Source organism: Ranitomeya variabilis, chromosome 4 (genome assembly GCF_051348905.1).
Source record: "Ranitomeya variabilis isolate aRanVar5 chromosome 4, aRanVar5.hap1, whole genome shotgun sequence".
NCBI lineage: Eukaryota > Metazoa > Chordata > Amphibia > Anura > Dendrobatidae > Ranitomeya > Ranitomeya variabilis.
Window position 1 is genome coordinate 529,891,432 of NC_135235.1, and position 27,426 is coordinate 529,918,857.

General features: G+C 45.8%; 1 protein-coding gene across 1 annotated transcript in view; it reads right to left on the minus strand.

Annotated features, from left to right (window-relative positions):
• Positions 1-1,377: 1,377 nt before the first annotated feature.
• Positions 1,378-27,426, minus strand: part of LOC143765559 (E3 ubiquitin-protein ligase TRIM21-like) — a 74,145-nt gene continuing 48,096 nt past the window's right edge. Inside the window, exons 3-5 of the mRNA XM_077252358.1 lie at positions 15,787-15,897; positions 15,083-15,193; positions 1,378-4,071 (exon numbers count right to left, since the gene is read on the minus strand). Of these exons, the coding sequence (XP_077108473.1) occupies positions 3,076-4,071; positions 15,083-15,193; positions 15,787-15,897 (1,218 nt within the window). The 3' untranslated portion in view covers positions 1,378-3,075. The remainder of the gene's footprint in view (positions 4,072-15,082; positions 15,194-15,786; positions 15,898-27,426) is intronic.

Sequence of the window (27,426 nt, forward strand, 5' to 3'; positions counted from 1 at the left end):
ATTTTAGGAATAATACGCCAGTGTTCCTGAATCATCTTCTACTTGAAAAACTCAGGGGCACGTAAAAGATGTCGTGTGCACATACCCTGCCTGAGTCCATCTTGCAATGATTCTGTCCTGTGGCCACACTCATGTCCTGTGCTCTATAATGGCCTGTGTATTGATGCCACTGCTGCATCCATCTGATAACTAGCGCATACTCTGGGGATTGCAGCCTAAGGATACCCTGCAGCAAAGTCCACCTCCTTCCAGGGTTAATGGAGGAAACCAGCCTTGCCTTAATCTCCACACACGTTTAGTCAACTTAAAACCAGTTAAAGCCACAAGAATCCACCATCTTGTTTAGTGAACACTTGACAGGATCCACCTTTGAGAAAGCTTCTGAATATGCCATTAATGTCTGAAGTGGAAATAACCATCCAAATACATGAAGGGCAAATATTAAGATATGTAAACAATAAAGCTATCGATACAACTTTTGAGGTAAAGGTACAGACCAATACTTAGACGGTGTTCACACAGCGTCCACCTGCATGGTGAATAAGCGCACTAGTTTTCAGGTAGCTCTTAAGAGTTACAGCAATCTCATGCACCAAGCCTGAGTACGGGTGGGCATAGCTGTCAGCCGCACTGTGAGATGCCAGTCATACGATCTCATGGTATATAAAGACAATATATGCACCAGATATTACACCCTTTTTATGGTTCTTGTCTTAATGGCAGACTTATCATGAACCTGTCACCAGGTTTGGCCGATAAGAGATACGGCCATCACCTTTCAGGGCTTATATACTGTATTCTATAATGCTGCATATCAGCCCTCAACCCGACCTGTAAGAGAAGAAAAATAACTTTTATTATACTTACCTGCGGGGCGGTCTGGTAAGAGGGGTGTTGCTGGTCTTGGTCCGGCGCCTCCCATCTTCTTACGATCCCCTTCCTCCTGCTTGTTTCATATAGATGACACGTCTCTTCGACATCAACACTGGCTCCTCGGCACAGCGCTCCTGCGCATGCGTACTTCTCTGCCCTATCGAGGGCAGAGCAAAGTACTACAGTGCGCATGCATCGGGGCTCTTTGACCTTTCCCGTCACCTGCGCACTGCAATACTTTGCTCTGCCCTCAACAGGTCAGATAAGTACGCCTGCGCAGTAGCGTGGTGCCGAGGAGACGCGTCATCCACAAGAAGCAAGCAGGAGGGCAGCATTGCAAGAAGAAGGGAGGCACCGGACCAAGAAAAGCGACACCCCTCGGCCTGGACCGCCCTGCAAGTGAGTATAACAAAAGGTATTTTTTTTCTCTTGCAGGTTGGGTTGGGGGCAGATATACAGCTTTATAGAATACTGTATATCAGCCCTGAAAGGTGATGGCCGCATCTCATATTGGCCAAACCTGGTGACAGGTTCCCTTTAAGGAGTATTCACACTGGATGATTATCTTGACTGAGCGTTGTTAAAAAATGCTCCTGCAATTCTCTTACCTTGTATACAGGCTGCAGATCAACCGATTAACGAGCAAAACGTTCGTTCACCATGTGAAATGATCTTTTATGTAGCATATATGATCACCATTGTCATCTGTGCATTATGCTATGGAAAGAGGACTCACACCAGCGTGAACAATGGCAGACTATGCGTATGGCCGGTGTCACTCTTGCAAGTGCATTGCGAGAAACTCGCATCAATACCCGGCACTGCCGCCGGCACTCAGGACCGGAGTGTGTGGCTGAATTTATTTCTATGTAGATGAACGCTTCAGTCTGAACCGCCGGCGGCAGTGCTGGGTATTGATGTGAGAGACTCGCGCAAGTTTCTCGCATTGCACTCGCATGTGTGACACCGGGCTATGAGCGATTTACTATGGATCGCTCAGCGTGTATCTTTTACTTTAGTCTGCCTGTGCAAACAGGTATTTAAACGACCTTTGATCGGTAGGAGATTACCAATTGGTGGGCATATTGAGCCACCGGTTGGTCGTAGTAAACGGATCCTTACCATCCTACAGTAGTGTTAGAGCACGAGCAGTGATATATTTATAAAGTTACTTACCTATTTGCAACTATTATATATTAATGCAGTGAGTTTGTTAGAGCTGTTGTCAATTAGTGGGTCTCCACCTTGGCTGATAGAGGGCGGTCCTCAGCTCGGGACCTCCACTATGGTGTCTATGTATCCTTATGGGGCATATGGACAGGGGCTGTCTCACAAAAGTGCCCTATAAAGGTGTATTCCCACTTCATACATTTACGGTATATCCACAGGATAGTCCACCTATGTAGCGTAGATATAGGAGCAACCAATGGTACCCTCATCTGCCTTAAAAACGGGGCCCTGCCGTGCACTGCTGTCAGAGGAGAGGTGGTTGGAATTCACATTCAGATGAACAGGAATGCCAACCACCTCTCCACTGACAGTGGCGCACCTCATAGCCCTGTTCTTGATGTAGAAGCAGGCCCCAGTGGTGGGACTCACATCTATTATACATTTATGGCTTTTCCTGTGTATATTCCATAAACTAACAAGCAGGGAATAGCCACGTAACAAGGATATTTGTATTGAAAGCCTCTTATTTTGGAATAAAACTTAGTAAAGTTTTCAAAAAAATTGTATGTATAAAATGTTCGTCTATTGCATAATGATTATCGAATCACTGAATATTGTAGTAGCAGTGACAGTTTTAGAGATTTGTCCCTGCCAATATTTGTCCCTTTTCATTACTCCCAACAATTCAGACAGAAGTCTTATGATGCAGTGACTAAACACTTGTTTCCACCTATCCTGCTTCCCTTTTTCTTTTCCTCCTGCAAGGGTAGTGAGGAAACTGACGTAAGAACTGATCCCATAGATTTATATGTGATCGTTCTTATTTATCCGGCACATCAGTTCTAGTGCTGAACCCTTCTAGGAGCCAGATCAGAAAACACTACATGTTGCGTTTCTTGATCCTGATCACTTATTTTTCAGGAGAAACTGGTGGAAAAGCCTGAAGACAATTGATTCTGCTTTTACATCGATTGTAGTAAGCTGAGACAAAAGAAAACTTATCTGGATGGCATGGGTGTATAGCAGCTCAGCCTAGCAAAGGGATAGCGGGACCAAGTCTTCTTCCTTTACAGGAACCCCTGGACAGAAGAAGGGAAAAATTGTACCAGCAAAGGACCAACCAGACATCTCAGAAATCAACTCTGTTGTATCTGCATTATAAAAAGCTATGTGGCTTCTGGAAACATCCACAAATATCCCAATTCTCATTGGTGAAACCATAAGATTAAGAATTGATAGGTTACATCCATAGTACACATTGTTTTCTTGTTTACGGATCACTAAAAACCCATGATCGTTGCTCAGAATATGAGGTCCCTTTAGCGGCACCGAGTTTTTCACAATACCAAGTATCCAGTTAGTTTTATGGCCAACATCCACCTCCCAGTAATGATCACCACTCTGAAACCCAGGCATTCCTAGTACATAAAGCCCGGGCTCAAAGAAAGTGTTGCTATATCTGGCCTGAAGAAAGGATGTGTATCTGACCTGTTTAAGATTTTGTGATACAAAGAGATTAGGGTTAGCACTAATGGGATTGAAGAACAGTGATTTTGACATTGGTTTTACAATATGCCGTATTCCTCTCCATTCCTGGATTTGGTATGGTGATATATGAGTTATAGATGGTATACTGAATTTGGACATCTCCTTCAGTTGATCTTGGAGTTTCATCAAATGTTCTGTGGTCTCATTTAGCATTTCTCCTTTTTCCAATTTCACTAGAAAATCAGTAATGGCGGTGGACAAGCCTACCAATGAATGGGCTTTTAATTCCAAATTCTTAACAGATGTTTCTACTGAATCCCCCTGTTTGGCAATACATGTTTCTTTTTCCTTTTCCAGATACTGGTGGAGGTGATGAAAGGATTGTTTAAGCCTTTCCCTATGGAGATTTGCAGTGAAACGTGTTGTGTGCAGTTTTTTTTCATAGTCTTGAAACAGCTTCCATGCTGCCTCCTGCAGGTATGTTTGTTTGTGTAAAACTTGGGTGTCTTCATCTTCTTGAAGGGCAAGGCATGATGGATTCTACGGAGAGGACATAAGTCAGGTTCTTATCTTATTTACCAGATGTTACTTCCACAATTAAGACACTATGGGTTCATTGTTCACCCCAATCTTGAAATGTGCTGAAGTTCCTTATTCATGAAGAGGAGCATGCCTTTTCATGAATGAGGAGTGTTGGATGAGTGGTGTACACTAAAGGTACCGTCACACTAGGCGATATCGCCAGCAATCCGTGACGTTGCAGCGACCTGGATGGCGATATCGCTGTATTTGACACGCAGCAGCGATCTGGATCCCGCTGTGAAATTGCTGGTCGCTGCTAGAAGGTCTGCACATTATTTGGTCGCTAGGTCGCCGTGTATCGCCGTGTTTGACAGCAAAAGCGACGATACCAGCGATATTTTACACTGGTAACCAGGGTAAACATCGGGTTACTAAGCGCAGGGCCGCGCTTAGTAACCCGATGTTTACCCTGGTTACCAGCGTAAAAGTTAAAAAAACAAACAGTACATACTCACCTGCGCGTCCCCCAGCCTCTGCTTCCTGACACTAAAGCGCCGGCCCTAAACTGAAAGTGAAAGCAACAGCGGTGACGTCACCGCTGTGCTGTTAGGGCCGGAGCTCAGTCAGCGTCAGGATGCAGAGGCTGGGGGACGCGCAGGTGAGCATGTACTGTTTGTTTTTTTAACTTTTACGCTGGTAACCAGGGTAAACATCGGGTTACTAAGCGCGGCCCTGCGCTTAGCAACCCGATGTTTACCCTGGTTACCCGGGGACCTCGGCATCGCTGGTCGCTGGAGAGCGGTCTGTGTGACAGCTCTCCAGCGACCACACAGCGACGCTGCAGCGATCGGCATTGCTGTCGCTATCGCTGCAGCGTCGCTTAGTGTGACGGTACCTTTACAGTGGGTACAGAAAGTATTCAGATCCCTTTAAATTTTTCACTCTTTGTTTCATTGCAACCATTTGGTAAAGTCAAAAAAAGTTCATTTTTTTACATTAATGTACACTCTGCACCTCATCTTGACTGAAAAAAACAGAAATGTAGAAGTTTTTGCAAATTTAATAAAAAAGCAAAAACTTAAATATTACAAGGTCATAAGTGTTCATACCCTTTTGCTTAGACACTCATATTTAAGTCACATGCTGTCCATTTCCTTGTGATTCTCCTTGAGATGGTTCTACTCCATCATTGGAGGCCAGCTCTGTTTACTTAAACTGATAGGACTTGATTTGGAAAGGCACATGCAGCGCCCCAGAGTCCTGGTCGTTGCAGTACTGTGGCTCCGCCGCTAAGGGGGGCTATGGTACGTCTGATGGCACTGAAGGAGTTCATCTGACCAGGTATCACATACACCAATACATTTCACAGTCTGGCCTCCAGGGGGAGCTAAGGGTACTATTCATTAGGCCACTCCTCACAGTCTGGTAAAACTGGGGGTTAGGCAGGAAGTTAGGGAGAACGCTGACTGGGTTGGAACCAGGCAACACCTTGTGGCAGAGGGTGTTGTAGGGGAAGATTCGGTAGGGTCTCTGTCAGGGGTGGGATCCTGACAGAAAGAAAGCTACGGGACCGCGCCTGCACTTCATAGCGGCGGTGCCCTAAGAAAGGACAAGAAGCGAGATTTATTGTGCTGAGTGAGAAACGAGATCAACGCAACAGGGAGAAATACCAGTAGGAGTCGTGCTGTTAGACCGAGGCAACGTCCTACTGAGGTGTAACTAACCGGTGGCCGGAACGCCGAGGAAGTACAGAGCTCTAAGCATTACTTCAAACCAACGGCAGGACAGAGAGCTATAGGCTGGCTGTCTCACCTACATCACCTACGCAGACATAGGGGGCAACTTGTGGAGAGGGGCGACTCTAGGGTCCCGGAAGAGCTCCGAGCCTTCCCGTCATATGGGTGCGTCCTACCATAAGATCTGGGGGACGAGATTAAGAAGAACATCAGAATCGAGTTGTGAGGGAACACGAGAAACAGACACAACGGTTGTGGGGACTATCCCGTAAGCACAGCAGGGGAGGACCACAACACATAAGCGCTAGAAGGAAGGCACAGATTTCCACCTGCGAAGGGAACTCTGGAGGTGCCATCGGACCGGCCGGACTTGCGCAGCCCGGCTAACCGTATTCCGGACTGAGGACCCAGAAGCCTTCAGTAAAGAGGTAAAGAGACTGCAACCTGGTGTCCTCGTTATTTACTGCACCGCACCACTACCACCATCCACACCCTATTATTTTGGCGCCCCTCAGCAGGGTCACGGACCGGGCCTAGCCACCGTGACAACCCCAGAGCAGAGACTCAGAGGCCCGGTACCGGGTACCCCTCGGCCCTGCGGCAGTGGGGGCGCTGCACGCACACCTGTCTATATAAGACCTCACAGCTCACAGTGCATGGCAGACCAAATGAGAATCATGAGGTCAAAGGAACTGGCCAAGGAGCTTAGGAGGCAGAATTGTGGCAAGGCACAGATCTGGCCAAGGTTATAACAAAATTTCTACAGTACTCAAGGTTCCTAAGAGCACAGTGGCCTTCATAATCCTTAAATGGAAGAAGTTTGGGACCACCGGAAGTCTACCTAGATCTGGCCGTCTAGCAAAACTGAACAATTGTGGGAGAAGAGCCTTGGTGAGAGGTAAAGAATAACCCCAAGATCACTGTTGCTGAGCTCCAGAAATGCAGTAGGGAGATGGGAGAAAGTTCCACAAAGTCAACTATCACTGCAGCCCTCCACCATTTGGACTTTTATGGCAGAGTGGCCCGACGGAAGCCTCTCATCCGTGCAAGACAATATGCATGGAGTTTGCTAAAAAACACATGAAAGACTCCCAGACTATGAGAAATAAGATTCTCTGGTCTGATGAGATGAAGATAAACCTTTTTGCTGATAATTCTAAGTGGTATGTGTGGAGAAAACCAGGCACTGCTCATCATCTGCCCAATACAATCCCAACAGTGACACATGGTTGTGGCAGCATCATGCTATCGGGTTGCTTTCATCTGCAGGAACAGGACGATTGGTTGTCATTGAAGGAAACATGAATGCGGCAAAGTACAGAGATATCCTGGATGAAAACCTCTTCCAGAGTGCTCTGGACCTCAGACTTGGCCGAAGGTTCACCTTCCAACAAGACAATGACCCTAAGCACACAGCTAAAATAACAAAGAAGTGGCTTCAGAACAACTCTGTGACCAGTCTTGACTGGCCCAGCCGGAGCCCTGACCTAAACCCAATTGAGCATCTCTGGAGAGACCTGAAAATGGCTGTCCACCAATGGTCACCATCCAACCTGAAGGGAACTGGAGAGGATCTACACGGAAGAATGGCAGAGGATCCCCAAATCCAGGTGTGAAAAACTTGTTGCATCATTCCCAAGAAGACTCATGGCTGTACTAGCTCAAAGGGTTGCTTCTACATAGTACTGAGCAAAAGGGTCTGAATACTTAAGACCATGTGATATTTCAGTTTTTCTTTTTTAATAAACTTACAAAATTAATACATTTGTTTTTTTTAGTCACAAGATTGGGTGCAGAATGTACATTAACCCCTTCACCCCCAAGGGTGGTTTGCACGTTATGGACCGGGCCAATTTTTACAATTCTGACCACTGTCCCTTTATGAGGTTATAACTCTGGAACGCTTCAACGGATCCTGGTGATTCTGACATTGTTTTCTCATGACATATTGTACTTCATGATAGTGGTAAAATTTATTTGATATTACCTGCGTTTATTTGTGAAAAAAATGGAAATTTGGTGAAAATTTTGAAAATTTCGCAATTTTCCAAATTTGAATTTTTATGCAATTAAATCACAGTGATATGTCACACAAAATACTTAATAAGTAACATTTCCCACATGTCTACTTTACATCAGCATCATTTTGGAACCAACATTTTTTTTTGTTAGGGAGTTATAAGGGTTAAAAGTTGACCAGCAATTTCTCATTTTTACAACACCATTTTTTTTCAGGGACCACATCTCATTTGAAATCATTTTGAGGGGTCTATATGATAGAAAATACCCAAGTGTGACACCATTCTAAAAACTGCACCCCTCAAGGTGCTCAAAACCACATTCAAAAAGTTTATTAACCCTTCAGGTGTTTCACAGGAATTTTTGGAATGTTTAAATAAAAATGAACATTTAACTTTTTTTCACACAAAATTTAATTCAGCTCCAATTTGTTTTATTTTACCAAGGGTAACAGGAGAAAATGGACCCCAAAAGATGTTATACAATTTGTCCTGAGTACGCCGATACCCCATATGTGGGGGTAAACCACTGTTTGGGCGCATGACAGAGCTCGGAAGCGAAGGAGCGCCATTTGACTTTTCAATGCAAAATTGACTGGAATTGAGATGGGACGCCATGTTGCGTTTGGAGAGCCACTTTTGTGCCTAAACATTGAAACCCCCCACAAGTGACACCATTTTGGAAAGAAGACCCCCTAAGGAACTTATCTAGAGGTGTGGTGAGCACTTTGACCCACCAAGTGCTTCACAGAAGTTTATAATGCAGAGCCGTAAAAATAAAACACAAATTTTTTCCCACAAAAATTATATTTTAGCCCCCAGTTTTGTATTTTCCCGAGGGTAACAGGAGAAATTGGACCCAAAAAGTTGTTGTCCAATTTGTCCTGAGTACGCTGATACCCCATATGTGGGGGGGAACCACCGTTTCAGCGCATGGGAGGGCTCGGAAGGGATGGAGCGCCATTTGGAATGCAGACTTAGATGGAATGGTCTGCAGGCGTCACATTGCGTTTGCAGAGCCCCTAATGTACCTAAACAGTAAAAAAAACCCACAAGTGACACCATTTTGGAAAGTAGACCCCCTAAGGAACTCATCTAGATGTGTTGTGAGAGATTTGAACCCCTAATTCTTTCACTACAGTTTATAACGCAGAGCCGTGCAAATAAAAAATATTTTTTTTTCCACAAAAATTATTTTTTAGCCCCCAGTTTTGTATTTTTCCAAGGGTAACAGGAGAAATTAGACCCTATATATTGTTGTTCAATTTGTCCTGATTACGCTGATACCTGATATCTGGGGGGGGAACCACCGTTTGAGCGCATGGCAGAGCTCGGAAGGGAAGGAGCATCATTTGCAATGCAGACTTAGATGGATTGGTCTGCAGGCGTCACATTGCGTTTGCAGAGCCCCTAATGTTCCTAAACAGTAGAAACCCCCCACAAGTGACCCAATATTGGAAACTAGACCCCCCAAGGAACTTATCTAGTTGTGTTGTGAGAACTTTGAACCCCCAAGTGTTTCACTACAGTTTATAACGCAGAGCCGTGAAAATAAAAAAATAAAAATTTTCCCCCCAAAATTATTTTTTAGCCCCCAGTTTTGTATTTTCCCAATGGTAACAGGAGAAATTGGACCCCAAAAGTTGTTGTCCAATTTGTCTTGAGTACGTTGATACCCCATATGTGGGGGGGGAACCACCGTTTGGGCGCATGGGAGGGCTCGGAAGGGAAGGAGTGCCATTTGGAATGCAGACTTAGATGGAATGGTCTGCAGGCGTCACATTGCGTTTGCAGAGCCCCTAATGTACCTAAACAGTAGAAACCCCCCACAAGTGACACCATTTTGGAAAGTAGACCCCCTAAGGAACTCATCTAGATGTGTTGTGAGAGCTTTGAACCCCCTAGTGTTTCACTACAGTTTATAACGCAGAGCCATGCAAATAAAAAAATATTTTTTTTTTTCAACAAAAATTATTTTTTAGCCCCAGTTTTGTATTTTCCCAAGGGTAACAGGAGAAATTGGACCCCAAAAGTTGTTCTCCAATGTGTTCCGAGTACGCTGATACCCCATATGTTGGGGTAAACCCCTGTTTGGGCGCACGGGAGAGCTTGGAAGGGAAGGAGCACTGTTTTACTTTTTCAACGCAGCATTGGCTGGAATTGAAATGGGACGCCATGTCACGTTTGGAGAGTCCCTGATGTGCCTAAACAGTGGAAACGCCCCAATTATAACTGAAACCCTAATCCACACACACCCCTAATCCTAATCCCAACGGTAACCCTAACCACACCTCTAACCCAGACACACCCCTAACCCTAATCCCAACCCTATTCCCAACCGTAAATGTAATCCAAACCCTAACCCTAACTTTAGCCCCAACCCTAACCCTAACTTTAGCCCCAACCCTAAATGTAGCCCTAACCCTAGCCCTAGCCCTAGCCCTAACCCTAGCCCTAACCCTAACCCTAACCCTAATGTGAAAATGGAAATAAATACATTTTTAAATTTTTTTTAATTTCTCCCTAACTAAGGCTACGTTCACATTAGCGTTCTGCGCCGCAGCGTCGCCGCATGCGTCATGCGCCCCTATATTTAACATGGGGGCGCATGGACATGCGTTGCACTTGCGTTTTGCGACGCATGCGTCACTGCGGCGCACGCGTCATGGCGCAGAGGACGCAGCAAGTTGCATTTTTTGTGCGTACAAAATCAAGCAAAAAAAGGACGCATGCGTCGCAAAACGCAGCGTTGTGCATGCGTTGTGCATGCGGTGTTCCTGCGTTGTGTGTTGTGTCGCCGACGCTGCGGCGCACAACGCAAATGTGAATGTAGCCTAAGCGGGTGATGAAGGGGGGTTTGATTTACTTTTATAGCGGGTTATTTAGCGGATTTTTATGATTGGCAGCCGTCACACACTGAAAGACGCTTTTTATTGCAAAAAATATTTTTTGCGTTAAAACATTTTGAGAGCTATAATTTTTCCATATTTGAGTCCACAGAGTCATGTGAGGTCTTGTTTTTTGCGGGACGAGTTGACGTTTTTATTGGTAACATGTTTGTGCACAAGAGATTTTTTGATCGCTTTTTATTCCGATTTTTGTGAGGCAGAATGACCAAAAACCAGCTATTCATTTCTTTTGGGGGAGGCGTTTATACCGTTCCGCGTTTGGTGAAATTGATAAAGCAGTTTTATTCTTCGGGTCAGTACGATTACAGCGATATCTCATTTACATCATTTTTTTATGTTTTGGCGCTTTTATACGATTAATTATTTTTTCTATAAAATAGCTTCTTTTTGGCATCGCTTTATTCTGAGGACTATAACTTTTTTATTTTTTCGCTGATGATGCTGTATGGCGCCTCGTTTTTTGCGGGACAAGATGACGTTTTCAGCGGTACCATGGTTATTTTTATCTGTCTTTTTGATCGCGTGTTATTCCACTTTTTGATTGGCGGTATGAGAATAAAGTGTTGTTTTTTGCCTCGTTTTTTTTTTTTTTTTTTTTACGGTGTTCACTGAAGGGGTTAACTAGTTATGTAGTTTTATAGGTGGGGTCGTTACGGACGCGGCGATACTAAATATGTGTACTTTTATTGTTTGATTTTTTTTTTATTTAGATAGAGAAATGTATTTATGGGAATAATTTTTTTTATTTATTTATTTATTTAGGAATTTTTATTTTATTTTTTTTTTACACATGTGGACATTTTTTTTTTACTTTTTTACTTTGTCCCAGGGGGGGACATCACAGATCATTGATCTGGCAGTGTGCACAGCACTCTGCCAGATCTGCGATCTGCTGTGCAGGGCTGCAGGCTTACCAAGTGTCTGCTCTGAGCAGACACTCGGTAAGCCACCTCCTTCCCTGCAGGACCCGGATGCGGCGGCCATCTTGGATCCGGGACCTGCAGCGAGGAAGGAGGTAGGAGACCCTCGGAGCAACGCGATCACATCGCGTTGCTCCGGGGGTCTCAGGGAAGCACGCAGGGAGCCCCCTCCCTGCGCAATGCTTCCCTATACCGCCGGTACACCGCGATCATGTTTGATCGCGGTGTGCCGGGGGTTAATGTGCCGGGGGCGGTCCGTGACCGCTCCTGGCACATAGTGCCGGATGTCAGCTGCGATAGTCAGCTGACACCCGGCCGCGATCGGCCGCGCTCCCCCTGTGAGCGCGGCCGATCGTGCTGGACGTACTATTCCGTCCTTGGGAAGTAGGGCCCACCCCACATGGACGGAATAGTACGTCCAATGACAGAAAGGGGTTAATGAGAAAAAAATTAACTTTTTTGAGTTTACCAAATGGCTGCAATGAAACAAAGAGTGAAAAATTTAAAGGGGTCTGAATACTTTCCGTACTCACTGTATGTGTGTGTCCTGCCACTAATCCAACTTCATTTTTTTTTTTTAATCAAGTACTTTTTATTAAGGCATACGTCCAAAATGTAATACAGTCTGACACAAACTCCAGACAGATACCAAAATTACAAAGCAGATTGATACATTTTCATTTAACATGAACTAGCCCCTTTACCCAGAATCCCACCCCCTCCCTCCCCATCTCCCCCCAAACTCCATCCTAACATCCTTTATTGTCAAACTAATACATCTCCTCTTGATAAATTTATACACCGCTTTACAAAAGCTCAGCTGCACAAGTACAATTTCTGCAGAGGTAATTATCCGACTCCCAACACCTACTCTACAATAGCTCAACAAACGCCACACCCGGACAATATATCCATCCGCCCCACACATTTTCAAATTTTGTATGTTAACCTCTCTTAACGTATATATTCCTTTCCATGAGGACAATAAAGTTTATTTTGTTCACAAACTTTCCTGACTGGTGTTTTTTCATCTAACCAGTGCTTCGCAATAAGCTTCCTAGCAGCATATGGCAATCTTGCAATAGGCAGTTTCCCACATTCATCTGTAGCAATATCATCCATACATCCCAGGAGGCAAGTCAGCAGAGAACGCACAAAATTTACCCCCATCAATTCTTGAATCAGATTGAGCACTTTCACCCAAAAGGGCTGAAGGCGAAGACACGACCACGTCATGTGTAGAAGGTCGGCTCCTTCCTCAGAACACCTTGGACATTTTGAGTCTACTCTCAGACCTGCCTTCATCATACATACCGGGGTCCTGTAAACTCTATAGACTAAATATAGCTGTGACAATATAGCTTTTAGCCTCACTTAAAGAAAACTTGGGACTATATTGTAATATGGACTCCCACTGAAACGCCGATAAAGGACCCAGATCTGCCATCCATTTTTCCCTCAACATTAACGGATGTCTCAGTAAAAAAGTTTCCACCATTCAACAAACTATCTGACTGCAAAATCACACGTGACACTTCGTTTTGTTTATTTAGGGCATGTCTCAGCTGTAAATACTGGAAAAACATCTTCTGGCTCAAAGGAAACTCATTCCTGAGCATTTCAAACGTTTTAATAACACCACCATCGAACAACTGAGACACAAACCAAATGCCAATACGCCTCCACTGACCAAACTCCCGCAATCTCATGAGCTCCGTCATTCAAGGGTCAAACCAAATCGACGCATATCGCGTAAGTTCTGTCACCCCCCTTCACTGTTTAATTTTCTGCCAAACTTTCCCCCATCATAACTATGGTTGGGAATTTTTCTGGGTTCAGTCTAAATCTACCCGCTTACAAACTAGCTAACATTGGACCCTTCCCCACTATATATTCAGTGATTATCCCAGCTGATGTATTTTGGCTAGATTCTCCCCAGCCCACCATATGTTGACATTGAGACGCTATATAGTATAATATAGTTAGGGACCGCCAAACCACCCTCGTCCTTTGATCTCTACAGATGCTCTAATTTGATGGGTGCCCGTCCACCCTTCCAAATCAAATCCCTAAATAGAGTATTAATTCTATAAAATTTTCTCTGTGCCAACCATACTGGAGCATTATGCAGTATATAGAGAAGCTGAGGCATAAGTATCAATTTGATTAGATTGACTCTATCTGCCACCGACAGAAATCCAACTTCATTTTGAAGAAAAATCTGGCACTCAAAAATCAGCATCAAGTTATATTTATTTGAAGTATAACAATCCCAATGGTTATGTTATGTTTTGGTCTTGACTCAGATCTTCTTCAGACGGATTGTAATTTTGATAAGGGACCCAACAGACTTGGCATAGTATAAGTAGTAATAGTGAGAAAGAAAGGCCCAGAAGAAAGCACATTCTGCTGAAATAGTTTGGGCCCAGGTCTGAAGAAGGTCTGAGTCAAGACCGAAACGTAACATAACCATTGGGATTGTTATACTTCAAATAAATATAACTTGATGCTGATTTTTGAGTGCCAGATTTTTCTTTCTCTGTACACACAATTGTGGACTACGGCATGACGTGTCTCATAATAGACTAATCCAACTTCAGTACCTACTGGAGTAAGCTATTTGGTTTAGCGAACGCTGCCGCTAGTCATGCATTTTATGAACAGCAGTTGATATGCCCTCGTCCTGACAGCTCAAACCAATTTGTTGGAGTTGGGGGGAAAATGGCGGAAAACGCCAAGAGCAGCAAAATTTTAGCACAGCCTCAAGTTGCACCAAAATTATGCAACTTTTCAAAGCTTTGTATGCCTAATAATATCATAATATATAAATATCTTAGTGTGGTATATAGCTTTTTTTATGTGAAGCAGAACACTCAACGAGTACTGCTTCTAAACCCCATTAGTCCTCCCCTATGGCTTATAGCGAGGTCCCAAACAAAGAAGCTCCCTCTACAATTTCCATATGCATTAATAGGGCATATAAAACATGGTTTTCTTCATTGGAAAAGCTTTTAACTTCAACATAAAAGAAATGTTGATCTTTCCAAGGAGAAGGGATTTTCTCTGTACTGTATACAGTATGTGGATAATCATCCTTTTAAGCGGCAAAGCTCCATCTCCTTGACCAAATCTTGAGCACTACATGTCATATATTTTTAACTATGATAATAAGCAGTATTGGGAGATGTGACTCTTCTATCAAATAGATTTAGTAGTTTGCATGGTTAACATATGCAGCAAATGATAATTAAAAAAGGTGTAACCGGAAGCCCCTGGGCTCCAATAAAAAATCTGTAACAGGACTCCCACCTACTTCTACCATTTATAATACATGGAAGAGGTATCTTTGGGCTTTCTTAGGCCTCAAAGCCTGAGTGCAACTTTTACCTCTCCATTCAATGTAGGGACACCCATGATACTAAGTAAGCCGTAGTAGCTGACAATACCATCTCTTTTTCCTCCTTCAGTGGATTATCTTGATGACTTGCAAATGGTGCAACGCTTGCATCTTTTTCTCCATTTTCCGTACTGCATACTATGGTGAAGTTGTTTTCTCCCTAAAATAAACACATAGTATATAGTATTTCACCCCCTGAAAAAGGCAGGGTCAAAACGTGTGTTGGGGCTGACGCCATTGCAGTGTTAAAGGCACATTCTGGAACGAGTTCATTTTTGTTCTTATAATCATGTTTAGTGCAAATTATGCTATATGGCACTAGGCTCTTTATCTTCTTCTGATAGGCTGTGGATCATTACTATAGTTATTCACTTTGTGTGTTATACCCTGATCCACATGTTTCTTTACAAATAATGTATAAATGTTGGACTGACACTTGTTCACCTACTATACCACTTGGTATATTATGAATATGCAGGTACTTATATGACATTTTCCAATTTCATCATTGTGCATTTATGTCCCATTCCTGTAAATTATTTGCACCGCATATCACATATTGTATTATATTGCCTGTATTTAATACTCTACCAAGTAATCTCTTTGCCCATTGTGGTTCTGTTTTTAAAATCCTGTATTTTTAATTTTAATTATAAAGTTGATCTAATAAAAAATGTATGTTTTCATTTAAGTGCTTTTGAACTCAATTCTTCATAGGTTTATACTAAACAAGCATGTGGTAGCTGACAATACCATCTCTTTTTGCCCCTTAAGTGGATTATCTTGATGACTTGTCTGAAGTGGTGCAACGCTTGCATCTTCTCCATTTGTCATACTGCATGCTATGGTGAAGTTGTTTTCTGCCTAAAATAAACACAAAGTATATAGTATCACTTTTTATATAAATTCATATCGGACCATTAAGATTTGTGGTACTTGAAAGAGTAATTGAGAATATATAGTTTATTTCATGTACATACATACACAAAATATATAAATAGTAAGGTGCATGTAGCTAAAGTGTCAAATGTGAAGCATATAAACCAATCAATAAACAAATATCTCATATGAGACATATAGATGTATGTATGTGACTGCACCCAATATGAAAGGATTCTTAAACCACCAATATGACATCCAATAGCTAGAGATACAAATACAACCTGATAGATCAAGTGTCTGGGATACCCCACTAGTTTCGCTGCTCAAGTTATCTTCATCAGGGGAAATGTTAGAAGAGGGTATGTATGAGGGCATCATAATTACATGCTTCGACGCTGTGGAGTATTTCCCCACTACTCACTTCACGCACGTCGGGATCCTCTATCCGACCCTCCCTATCCCCACTTAGCTGTTGGTAAGCATTGCATACTTTGTTACTCACTACCTTACTTTTAATGGAAGATAGGTTGGGTGTTATTTTCTTTACAACTATCTGATTCATGTATGCTGATTTTCAGATGCCTATCATGAATGTATTGTTGTTCCCCCTCTTTACGGTCTTTGGACTTTTATGATTATTTAAGGGACTAACATGCATCTGTGGTATGGGGATAGGTGTGGGTGGGGGATTTAGCAATCTGCATTGTTTGTGGTACTTTATGCAGGGCCGAATTTGCCACTAGGAACTTGAGGGCACGTGCCTAGGGCGGGACGATGCGGGGGGGGGGTGGGGTGGCACCTGAGCAAGTTTTTTTTAAAATTTTTTTATTTAAGTCCCGGGTCACCTCCCGACCGACCGCCCCCCCCCTCGGCTGCCCGTCCGCCCGCCTCCCACCCTCCTTTAAGACGTCACACTCACCCTGCTCCAGCGATGCCTGGTCTCAGCGCCTGCAGCTCGTCCTGAGTGAGTGGTCACATGGTACCGCTCATTAAGGTCATGAATATGGGCATATTCATGACCTTAATGAGCGGTACCACATGACCGCTCACGCAGGAAGAAGGTGCTGCGCTGGGAGTCAGGACAGAGCTAGAGGGATGTTCGGTGCTGCAGTGTGGTGTGGGAAAGGTGAGTATGAGGGTTGGGGGGGACAGGGGACGGGGGGGGGATGAAGGAGGACGGGGAGCCGAGCCATGCAAGATGGGAGCGGGAGCAGGAGTGGGAGCCGGGGGGGTTGAGAGATGAGCCATGCATACAGGAGGGGGGGAATATGAGCCATGCATGTGGGATGGGAGGGAGATGAGTCATGCGTGCAGGAGGGGGGATATGAGCTATGCATACAGGGGGGATATGAGCCATGCATACAGGGGGGGATATGAGCCATGCATATGTGATGGGAGGGAGATGAGCCATGCATACAGGATGGGGGATATGAGCCATGCATACAGAGGGGGGATATGAGCCATGCATATGGGATGGGGGAGATGAGCCATGCATACAGGAGGGGGGAATATGAGCCATGCCTATGGGATGGGAGGGAGATGAGCCATGCATACAGGAGGGGGGGATATGAGCCATGCATACAGGAGGGGGGGTGGGTATATGAGCCATGCATATGGGATGGGAGGGAGATGAGCGATGCATACAGGAGGGGGATATGAGCCATGCATACAGGGGGGGATATGAGCCATGCATATGGGATGGGAGGGAGATGAGCCATGCATACAGGGGGGGAGATGAGCCATGCATATGGGATGGGAGGGAGATGAGCCATGCATATGGGATGGGAGGGAGATGAGCCATGCATACAGGAGGGGGATGGGAGGGAGATGAGCCATGCATACAGGAGGGGGGATATGAGCCATGCATACAGGGGGGGATATGAGCCATGCATATGGGATGGGAGGGAGATGAGCCATGCATACAGGGGGGGATATGAGCCATGCATATGGGATGGGAGGGAGATGAGCCATGCATATGGGATGGGAGGGAGATGAGCCATGCATACAGGAGGGGGATGGGTATATGAGCCATGCATACATATACAGTATGGAGCATCATGTGTGGCCATTTTACAGTATGGAGCATCATGTGTGGCCATTATATAGTATGGAGCATCATATGTGGCCATTATACAGTATGGAGCATCATGTGTGGCCATTATACAGTATGGAGTATCATGTGTGGCCATTATACAGTATTGAGCATCATGTGTGGCCATTATACAGTATGGAGCATCATGTGTGGCCATTATACAGTATGGAGTATCATGTGTGGCCATTATACAGTATGGAGCACTGTGTGGCTATATATTTTTTTGTTTATAATTATTGTTTATGAAACAATGTGATCAGCAGTGCTAAATGGGTGTGGTTGGGACGTGGATATGGGTGTGACTTGTTGTGAAATGGGTGTGGTCAGAGGCATGGCCTAAAATTTGCCGCGGCGCACTACGCATGCTGCAAACTTTATACCTCTTTCCCTTCAAAAGTTGGGAGGTATGGTACCGCATTTGCCAGATCATGGCAAGTGCCACAAATCCCATAGGGAATGAATGAGGCCGAACGCAGTGTTGCTGTAAGTGATCCGTTACGCAGCCGATGCAGAAAAACTGCCGGATCTGCTGCAAAAGGCGACTTTCACATCAGCGATTCTTGCCAAAGTCACTGCCGATAGTGTCATACTCACCAAAGGGGGAGGCAGCACTGAAAGTGCCTAGGGCAGCATAAACTCTAAATACGGCCTTGACTTTATGTATTGTTGTGATATTTATATTTTTACTATGTAATAATAAAATGAGATGATTAATTTTACTGGATATAGTCAGTTTGCTCCTTTTTTCTCCCATTTTCTTCCGATATTGATTGGAGCTGATATCATTTGATCGGGGGTTGCGGACAACTTGTGTCACCACCCCGGTCCATAAGCATGGGGTTTCTGTTGCTATCACTTCACGCATGTGCAGGTAAACTATAAACGTTTTTTAGGTCAACTAATCACCGGCAAAACATAGTGCACATGCACAAATATATGTGCACACAAAAATCAGGCAGAATCTGAAACATTATTCAGTAAGAAATGGGGTACGAATGCCACAATTATCTATGATGTTACATCAAATATGAACATGCGCAACAATGGAATTACACTTATTTGATATATGGTTTGTTGATACATATCATTCAAGAAAAAGGACATTGTAAATTCATAGCCAATTGATGTGTATAAATATTAGAACAAAAGGAATCACACTTTCGAAAAATACCAAATATGTGAATAAAGAGGAAAAATCATAGATTCAAATATATCGAGAAGTCTATAGATATAAAATGTCACATTATTTACCAAGTATAGAAGTATTTATAATATAATTATGTAGATATATGCATACCACATGGTGTAGTTGATATAGATATATAGATGTAGAGTTGGCACATATAAAAAAAACAAAACAGTTCTCAGTGATATGCCCTGATAAATATACGCCATTGGCCAGTAAACCAATCATTGTATGGTAAGATGTAAGCATGCATGTAAGGATTTTGAATAAGATATTCCTCCCCTATCGGATTCATATAGAAAATCATGCAAAACCATTGCTGTTTTTCACGGGCATACCGCGCCATAGAGGAGCCAGAAGATCACGGCGTCTGGCTACACATGCACCTGTACTGGTTGGATCTGCTTTGCCTTTCAGTTAGCTGTACAGATTTCTCTTGCTCTGCCGTTGCAAGGGTTTAACAGTTGTTTGTCTCCTAGAGCTCTCCATCCTGAGTTATCTCAGCTGTTCTGATTTCTCCACTCCCCTCTGGTATAAATACTCACCACTTAGTTTGAGTAGTTGAGAGTGATAGCTTGCTATAACCTGGTTTGGAGGTGTGAGCTGTGTGAAGAGAGGTCTAGGAGTAGTCTCTGGAGATATCTGTTTGGAAGTTTGAGTGTCTTCCTTTATCTTATCTCCTATTTGTTTTGACTCACGTTTCCCTTGCTTTTTCTGTAGGCTGGGAGCACCTATAGTGATTTCTGTTTTTTTTTTATTTATTTGTCAGTTTCTCCTTGTGCCTTTATGTTAGAGTAGGACTAGCATTCCTGCTGCCCAGCGCACTAGTAAGGGTCGTTCTCAGGATAAGGCTAGGTTCACATTGCGTTAGGGCAATCCGTTTAGCGCTAGCGCTAGCGGATTGCGCTAACGCAATGTTTATTTAGGGGCCGTGTTTGGGGTCGCATTAACGTCCCCACTCTCGCAGATCCCCGATCTGCGAGAGCGGGGAACGGACCTCGGGCGCGCCGCGGACGCTGCAAGCAGCGTCCGAGGCGCGTCACAGAAGAACGGCACATCACTAGCGCGAGCCGAAAAAGGCACGCGCTAGTGATGCGCTGCAGGAGAAATTGACATTGCTGTCAATGGGCACGCTAACGGCCCCGTTGCACGGCGTTAATTGCAACATTTTCGCCGTGCAACGCTGTCCGTTAGCGTGCACACATTAACGCAATGTGAACCCAGCCTAAGACCGGGATAAGAACGTGATCGCCGCATGGGATGAAGTAACCCATCTAGGGATGCTAGGGAGCTTAGGGTTGTTCAGGGAAAGTGTCAGGGGTTCACCCTTTAATCTTTCACTTGTGGCAGAGCTCCCCTATATGAAGACCATTATAATATTTGGTGAGCTATGTGTGACCCTTTATACTTGGAGGGCTATGTGGGGAACATTTTACTGTATGTAAGCAATTATACAGTGTGACGGTTTGTGTGGGGTCCACCATACTGTGTGGAGGGCTGTGTGGGTGCCTTTATACTGTTTTGAGGGGTAGTAGAGCCTATTATACAGTGTGGAGCCATTATACTGTATGTAGGCCTATGGAGAGCTGTGTGGGGGATCATACTGTGTTAGAGTCACCATACTTTGCTGAGAGAGTTGAGGTGGGGTACAGTAGGGTCATCATACTGTGAATGTAGAGTGTACTGTGGAAGAATTCACTACTGTGTTTGGAGGGGGCACTTCTGTTGGCAACATTGGGTTCAATGAAAGGGAATCTAGGCTTAAGTAGGAGGAAAATTACAGATTGCAAAGTTGCGAATTATACTCTTTTGTGACCCCACCGAATATTATTCATTTTTTTTGTTGGGGTAGTGGCACCTAATTAAAACTTCTGCTATGGGGCCCAATGATTTCTATGTATGCCCCTGCTAGTTAGTGTACAATGGTGACCGATCTGGAGATCTTCACTAAGCCCCTACAGTAGTTGTCATGAAACTCAATCAGCACCCTAAGTCTTGTCACAGAGGTGATGATTGGGTAATGCAAGCAATGCTCTGTTTGGATACTAAAATGCTGTGGTTGCTATTGGCCACAACATATACAGGTTTAACAATCTGGCATTGGAGTTATTACTGGTGACTCTTGCTGCAATAACCTGAATCAGACATATGAAGCTGTAACATACTGATACTACTTCTGGTAGTGGCATATACTGTATATTATGGATGTTGGCAAGGGTTAATAATTTCATGTAACCTCTGTACACTCCTCTCGGGTAAAATATTACACAACTTCAATGGAATCCAATGGTCTGTCTATGAACTAGATCAGAGGTGGGGAACCTCAGTCTCCAGGGCCATTTACGGCCCTCGATGACCTTTTATCAGGCTCCTGGGCAGATTCTCAGGGACCGCATTCTTGGGCAGGGAGCTGTATTTTGATTACAACCAGCTCATTAATTTCTTCTTGCTCTGTTAGCACATACACAGTGTTCACTACTGAACACTGAAGGGCATGCAATGAAAGATTACGTCCTGAAACCAGTGCCAGAGTCAGGATGTACATTGTGGGCTGAGTTTGTACGGCCCCCGAAGGATGGTATAAATATCCACATAGCCGTTGGCAGAAAAAAGATTCCACACCCCTGAACTAGATGGAATTTTTTCTACTGATGTCATATACCCATGACCTGCCATCACAGAAGGATGTCAGCTACACAGGATTGTCTATGATTAATCTATAAAAACTCTCATAGTGCCTCCTGGATTTAGCTTCTTTGGAACACTGCCAGGGGAGTCATTTAAAACCAGATTTAGTGATCTGCCAAGTCACAATGTGTAACATTCAATGTGAGACTGGATACACACAGACACTATTCATGGGAGTTGCCTGAAACTGAATTCTTTTTTTTAAAGAAAAGTGAGACCACTTTCTTATATACTTTTATTTTCTTAATATTTTAAAAATCTATACTTGTTGAATCTGGACTGAACATTCTTGTTCACTTGAGGGTTTGTTATAACTTCTACAGTGTAAGCAATCCTTTATGAGCTAAACACACAGTTGATAGCAGTAGCGTACAGTAGCTGCCTGGAAGGAAGAGGGTGCTGTCGTTCCATGCCCCTGACTTGGAGGGGCCCAGCCAAAGTGACTGCCACCTTTAACAGTGTAATAGAGTGCAGGGTAGACTTTGTCACCACGGAACAGACAGACCAACTGTTGGGGGGGGGGAGGGGGTTTATTAACAGGGGCGATATTCTCCTCGCAGGCAGAAAACAGTAGAATATAAACTGCAGAAATAACGGTGCAAAATATATGGGAAGCAGTATAAGAGAAGTAAACGGAAGTTCTCGGGAAAAACACTTATCAGTCTGATGAGGACTTGCTTGTAGGATGGTCTTGTCGTCCCTCTGTTATACGTGAGCTGTGTAGTCTCTGGGAACCTGCAACCTGGGGTTTGAGGGGTTACTGTGGTGAGTAGAAGGGATGATAGGCAAAAGGGGTCCCCTGTGCTCTGAGTCTTCTGCCTCAACAGTGCAGCCTATCTTGGGAGAACGATGCTCAGTCTATTATTGGGTCTCCCAACAGGAATCAGGGGCTCTGCACTAATGCGTGGGTGCTAGGGGCCACTGTCTCTGCATGGGTCACTGTCTTTGCACGGGTCAATGTCTTTGCACGAGCGTCAGGGTGCACCTCTCCAGTCACAGCAGACTCCGCTTTCATGTACTCACAAGATGCAGTCTTTCTGGACAATCTTCCTTTCTCAGTCCTCCGACCGGGAGCTCTCTCTCTCCTCCCCGGAGCGCAGCTGCGTGCTGTTCTGCCCACTGTATCCGCTGCAATATCTGCTGCTCTCTCTGCTGCACACTCTGCTCTCTCTGCTGCGCACGCTGCTCTCTCTGCTGTGCATGCTGCTCTAGCCCTGGAAAGCACGCCTCTTTTTCTCTCTCAGCCCGGCTTCCTTCCTGTCCCGGCCTCTAAGTCTGCCCCCAGGAAAACCTGCTGCACAGCTAAGTGGTTCCAGGCACGGAGCAGAGAAGGTAACCCCCTTACATTCCCCCCTCTTTTTCCTCGCCATTCCATGGGCGAGAGTTCCCGAAGTTCCTGTTGGCAATCTTCCAGTCCTTGCATAATCTGCTGCCAGATGAACTCGTCCTGATTGTAGCGAATGGGGGGTACACCAGCCATTGAACGTTCAGAGCATCTCAAATCAGCAGGGGCGGTGATGTCAACTACTGTAGGAGGAGTGGGAGTCGAGGTCTCCTCTGATACGTTGGTAATTCCAGGCACCAGCTGTTTCTGGGTTCCCTGGGAGAAATTGGGAGTCTTCCTCGTCTTCCACATCAACATTGATCACTGGCGCAGCCGGTGAGGGCGCTGGGGCAAATTGAACCGATTCAGGATCTCGAGATAAACATGGATGCAACATTTTCCTGTGCAGTGTGCAAATTGGGGTCCCCTCTTCTGTTTCGAGCTGAACCTCATAAACGGGACTCCCGTTGCCAAGCCGCCGCTTCACTCGGTACGGCCTCTTCTCCCTCCGGTACCCCAATTTGTTGTGTGGGCTCTTTTCCCTCACTAAGACTCAGTCTCCAGGCCGCAGGGCTGTCCCCCTTTGAGGATCTACCTTGGGGTGTTCCAATTCTTGTAGACAGTTCTGCACTAGCCATTGAATGGTCCGCAGCCGACGATGGTGTTCTTAAACCCAGGAGTACACCCCTGTCCGTGGGTAGTCCTCCTCAGGCTTCAGCTCCAGCTCTGCCAGCCCCTTCCCTGGTCGGCCGAAGAACAAAGAGTAGGGTGTGAATCCGGTGGTGCTGTGTTTCCAATTGTTATACGCCCACACCAATTCAGGGACGGCCTCTGTCCACGTTGCCTTCTGGTCCTCTTCCAGTGTCCTTAACATTTGAATCAGAGTGCTGTTAAATCTTTCACAAGCCCCATTCCCTGCGGATGGTAAGGAGTGGTCCGTGACTTATCGATCTTGTACAGCTGATGCAACTCCTCCATCACTCTTCCGAGGAAGCAGGCCCCCTGATCAGAATGGATGCGCTTAGGACACCCGTACACCTGTATGAAGTGCTTGCAGATTGCGTGAGCAGCACATTCAGCAGTCTGGTCCCATGTGGGCGTCACTACGGTAAATTTAGTAAAGTTGTCTATCATCACTAAACAATGCTCATAGCCTTGGTGCGCTGGTCCGATTGTCAAGTAATCTATGGCCAGGAGGTCCATGGGGCCAGAAGACCTCACCGTCTCTGTAGGAGCTCGTTGTTCTGGTGGTTTGACCAGCTCACATCTCCTGCATTGCTGGCATACTTTCTCCATAATGTTCCTCAGGTGAGGATGATAAAATAGGCGCTGCAACCACTGGAAAGTTTTTTCCAGCCCAAAGTGTGCTCCTTTCTCATGCACCTCCTTAGCCACCTGATCTATCAGAGATGAGGGAATAACCGTTTGCCATACAGGACCAAGTTCTGTTTGCAGGAATACCTTCCGGTACGGGATACCATCCCGCAACTGGAGCCTCTCCCACTGGCGTAACATCTTCAGCACTACAGATGACATGGACCTCCTCTTGTTACGATTGGGTATTTGTTCAGACAACACCCACCGCCTCAACTGAGCTAGTTCCTGATCTTGCTGCACTCGGACCCACTCGTCGCGGGGCTCCTCCAACAAATTCACACAGGCCTCTTCCTGTTCAATTTCCCGCGCCGCTGCCATCGTCCTGGCAGTCTCTCCAAAACCTGGAACTTCCACATCCTCCAGTTCTTCATCCTGGCTGGGTGTTGGTTTGCGATAGTTCACTCGAGAGAGGGCATCTGCATGAACATTCTCGGTGCCTCTTTTATACGAAATTCTGTATCGAAACTTGGCCATTCGGGCTACCCAACATTGTTCTAGGGCCCGTAACTTGGCAGTCTCGAGATGGGCCAGCAGATTGTTATTGGTGCGTACATGAACTTCTGAGCCAGCCAGATATTCAGCAAACTTCTCAGTCATTGCCCACACCAGCGCCAACAACTCCAGCTTAAACGAACTGTAGTTTTTGGGATTCCTTTCAGAGTCATGCAAAGACCGACTGGCGTATGCAATGATGCGCTCTTTTTCCGTCCTGCATCTGCGATAATACTGCCCCGAGGCCCTGCAGGCTCCCATCAGTGTGCAAGATGAACGACTGCATGAAGTCGGCGTAGGCCAGCACAGGGGCCTCCGTCAAAGCCTTCTTCAGAGCCAAGAATGCCTCTTCCTGACGCTTCCCCCACTGTATGTTCCTGTTTTTGGCGCAGGAGGGCACTCCCCTCAACAACTCCTGGAGTGGATTAGCAAGACGAGCAAAGTCTTTTACGAAGCGTCTGAAGTATCCTGTGAGTCCCAGGAACGCACGCACATCCTTCACAGTTTTTGGTGTTGGCCACTCTTGTACCGCAGCAATCTTCTCCTGGGAAGGCCTCACCCCCTCAGCGGAGACAATGTGCCCCAAGTATTCAATCTCAGTCCTGAAGAGGTGACATTTCTGGGGTTTCACTTTCAAGCCGTACTTCTGTAGCCGACTCAGAACTTGCCCCAGTCTTTGCAGATGCTCCTCAAAGGTGGGGGCAAAGACGATGATATCATCCAAGTAAATCAAAGTGGCTTCAAAGATCAAGTCTCCCAGACATCTCTCCATGAGTCGCTGAAATGTTGCAAGGGCGTTGGCTAGGCCAAAAGGCATCCGGTCGATCTCATACAGTCCCATCGGAAGGATGAAAGCAGTCTTGGCTCGGTCTCGCTCGGACATGGGCACCTGCCAGTAGCCGCTGGCCAAGTCTAACATGGATAAATACCTGGCATTCCCCAGTGCCGACAGGGACTCCTCTACCAGGGCAGTGGGTATGAGTCCCGCACAGTGCAAGTGTTGAGCCGGCGATAGTCCACACAGAACCGCAAGGACCCGTCCTTCTTCCTCACCAAGACTATAGAGGCAGCCCACGGGCTCTGACTCTCATGTATGACTCCCTTCTTCAACATATGTGACAGCATTCCCTTCACCTCTTGGTACATCTGTGGGGGTATTTGGCGATACCGTTCCCGGATTGGGGCCGCATCCCCGGTGGGTGATCACCCCGTGGGTGATGGCCGTGGTACGTCCAAAGTCATCTTCGTCTCTGGCGAACACCTCCCGATATTTCCCCAATAAGGCTTCCACCTTAGGTACCTGCTATGGGGTAAGTTCTGAGAGCTCCGCCCTCATGTGTTCCAATATCTGTCGCCCTTCTTGCAGCAGTCTGGGGTCCGGAGCTGCCTCCACTTTGATGGTCACCAGCCATGGATCTTCTGTCCTGGCGGTCCGATGGCACCAGCTCGTCTGGGAGGCCCAGGACTTTGGGCAACTTCACTCCTAGGGGGTAAAGTTGCATCTGTCTCCCCCAAATTCATGCAGCGCACAAGGACAGTACCGTGTCGCACGGTAGCCAGGGACCGTGCGACCAATATTCCTGACGCCAGCTGGTCGACTCTGCTGGTCTCAATCTGGACTTCCACTTCTTCCAGCGGGATACCAGTTCGTTTAGGCAGGGGAAGGACCATCTGTCCATGGGGCAACACTTGATTGACAGAGGCAGGGACGATGACTTTGCCGAGTTCCTTTCCGTAGCTGTATGCCTGGGCTGTCCGCATCAGCTGTTGAAAAACCCTTTTCTGGGGTGTTTGGTTGCTCCATTGTTGTAGGAACTGTTCCGGGGACTCGTTGAAAAGGCTTCCGAGGTCTTTTAACACATTCATGCCAAGGGTCACGGTATGGCCTTTAGCTACTTCTCCATCCACCAATACTACTATGCTCATCCATACCACCCCTGCGACCGGGATGGGCAAGTGATTGGCCGCCATGAGTTTGATCATAGGGCCCCATTCGGGCCGTAGCGCCTCCATGAAGTGACGGCGGAAATATCCCTCAGGCATGGTGATCACTTGTGAGCTTGTGTCCACCAGGCACCGCACCGCTCTTCCATTGATTTCTGCCCAGACCAGGGGGCACATGGAAACAAGGCTGGGGGGACTTTTACTACTCCTCTTCTGTTCTCCACACTCCGAGCGACGTCCCTCAAGCTCGGAGCCACCTAGTTTACAGGAGGGCGCGGGGATGGTTGGCTCCGGCGGGGACACGACCGGGCGATGTGGCCAGGCTCTCCACAGGTGTAGCATGTAAGAGGGCTTCTCCCCCTGGTAGCTTCACCTTCCTTTCGGGGGGCAGCTTCTCCGCCTCGCAAC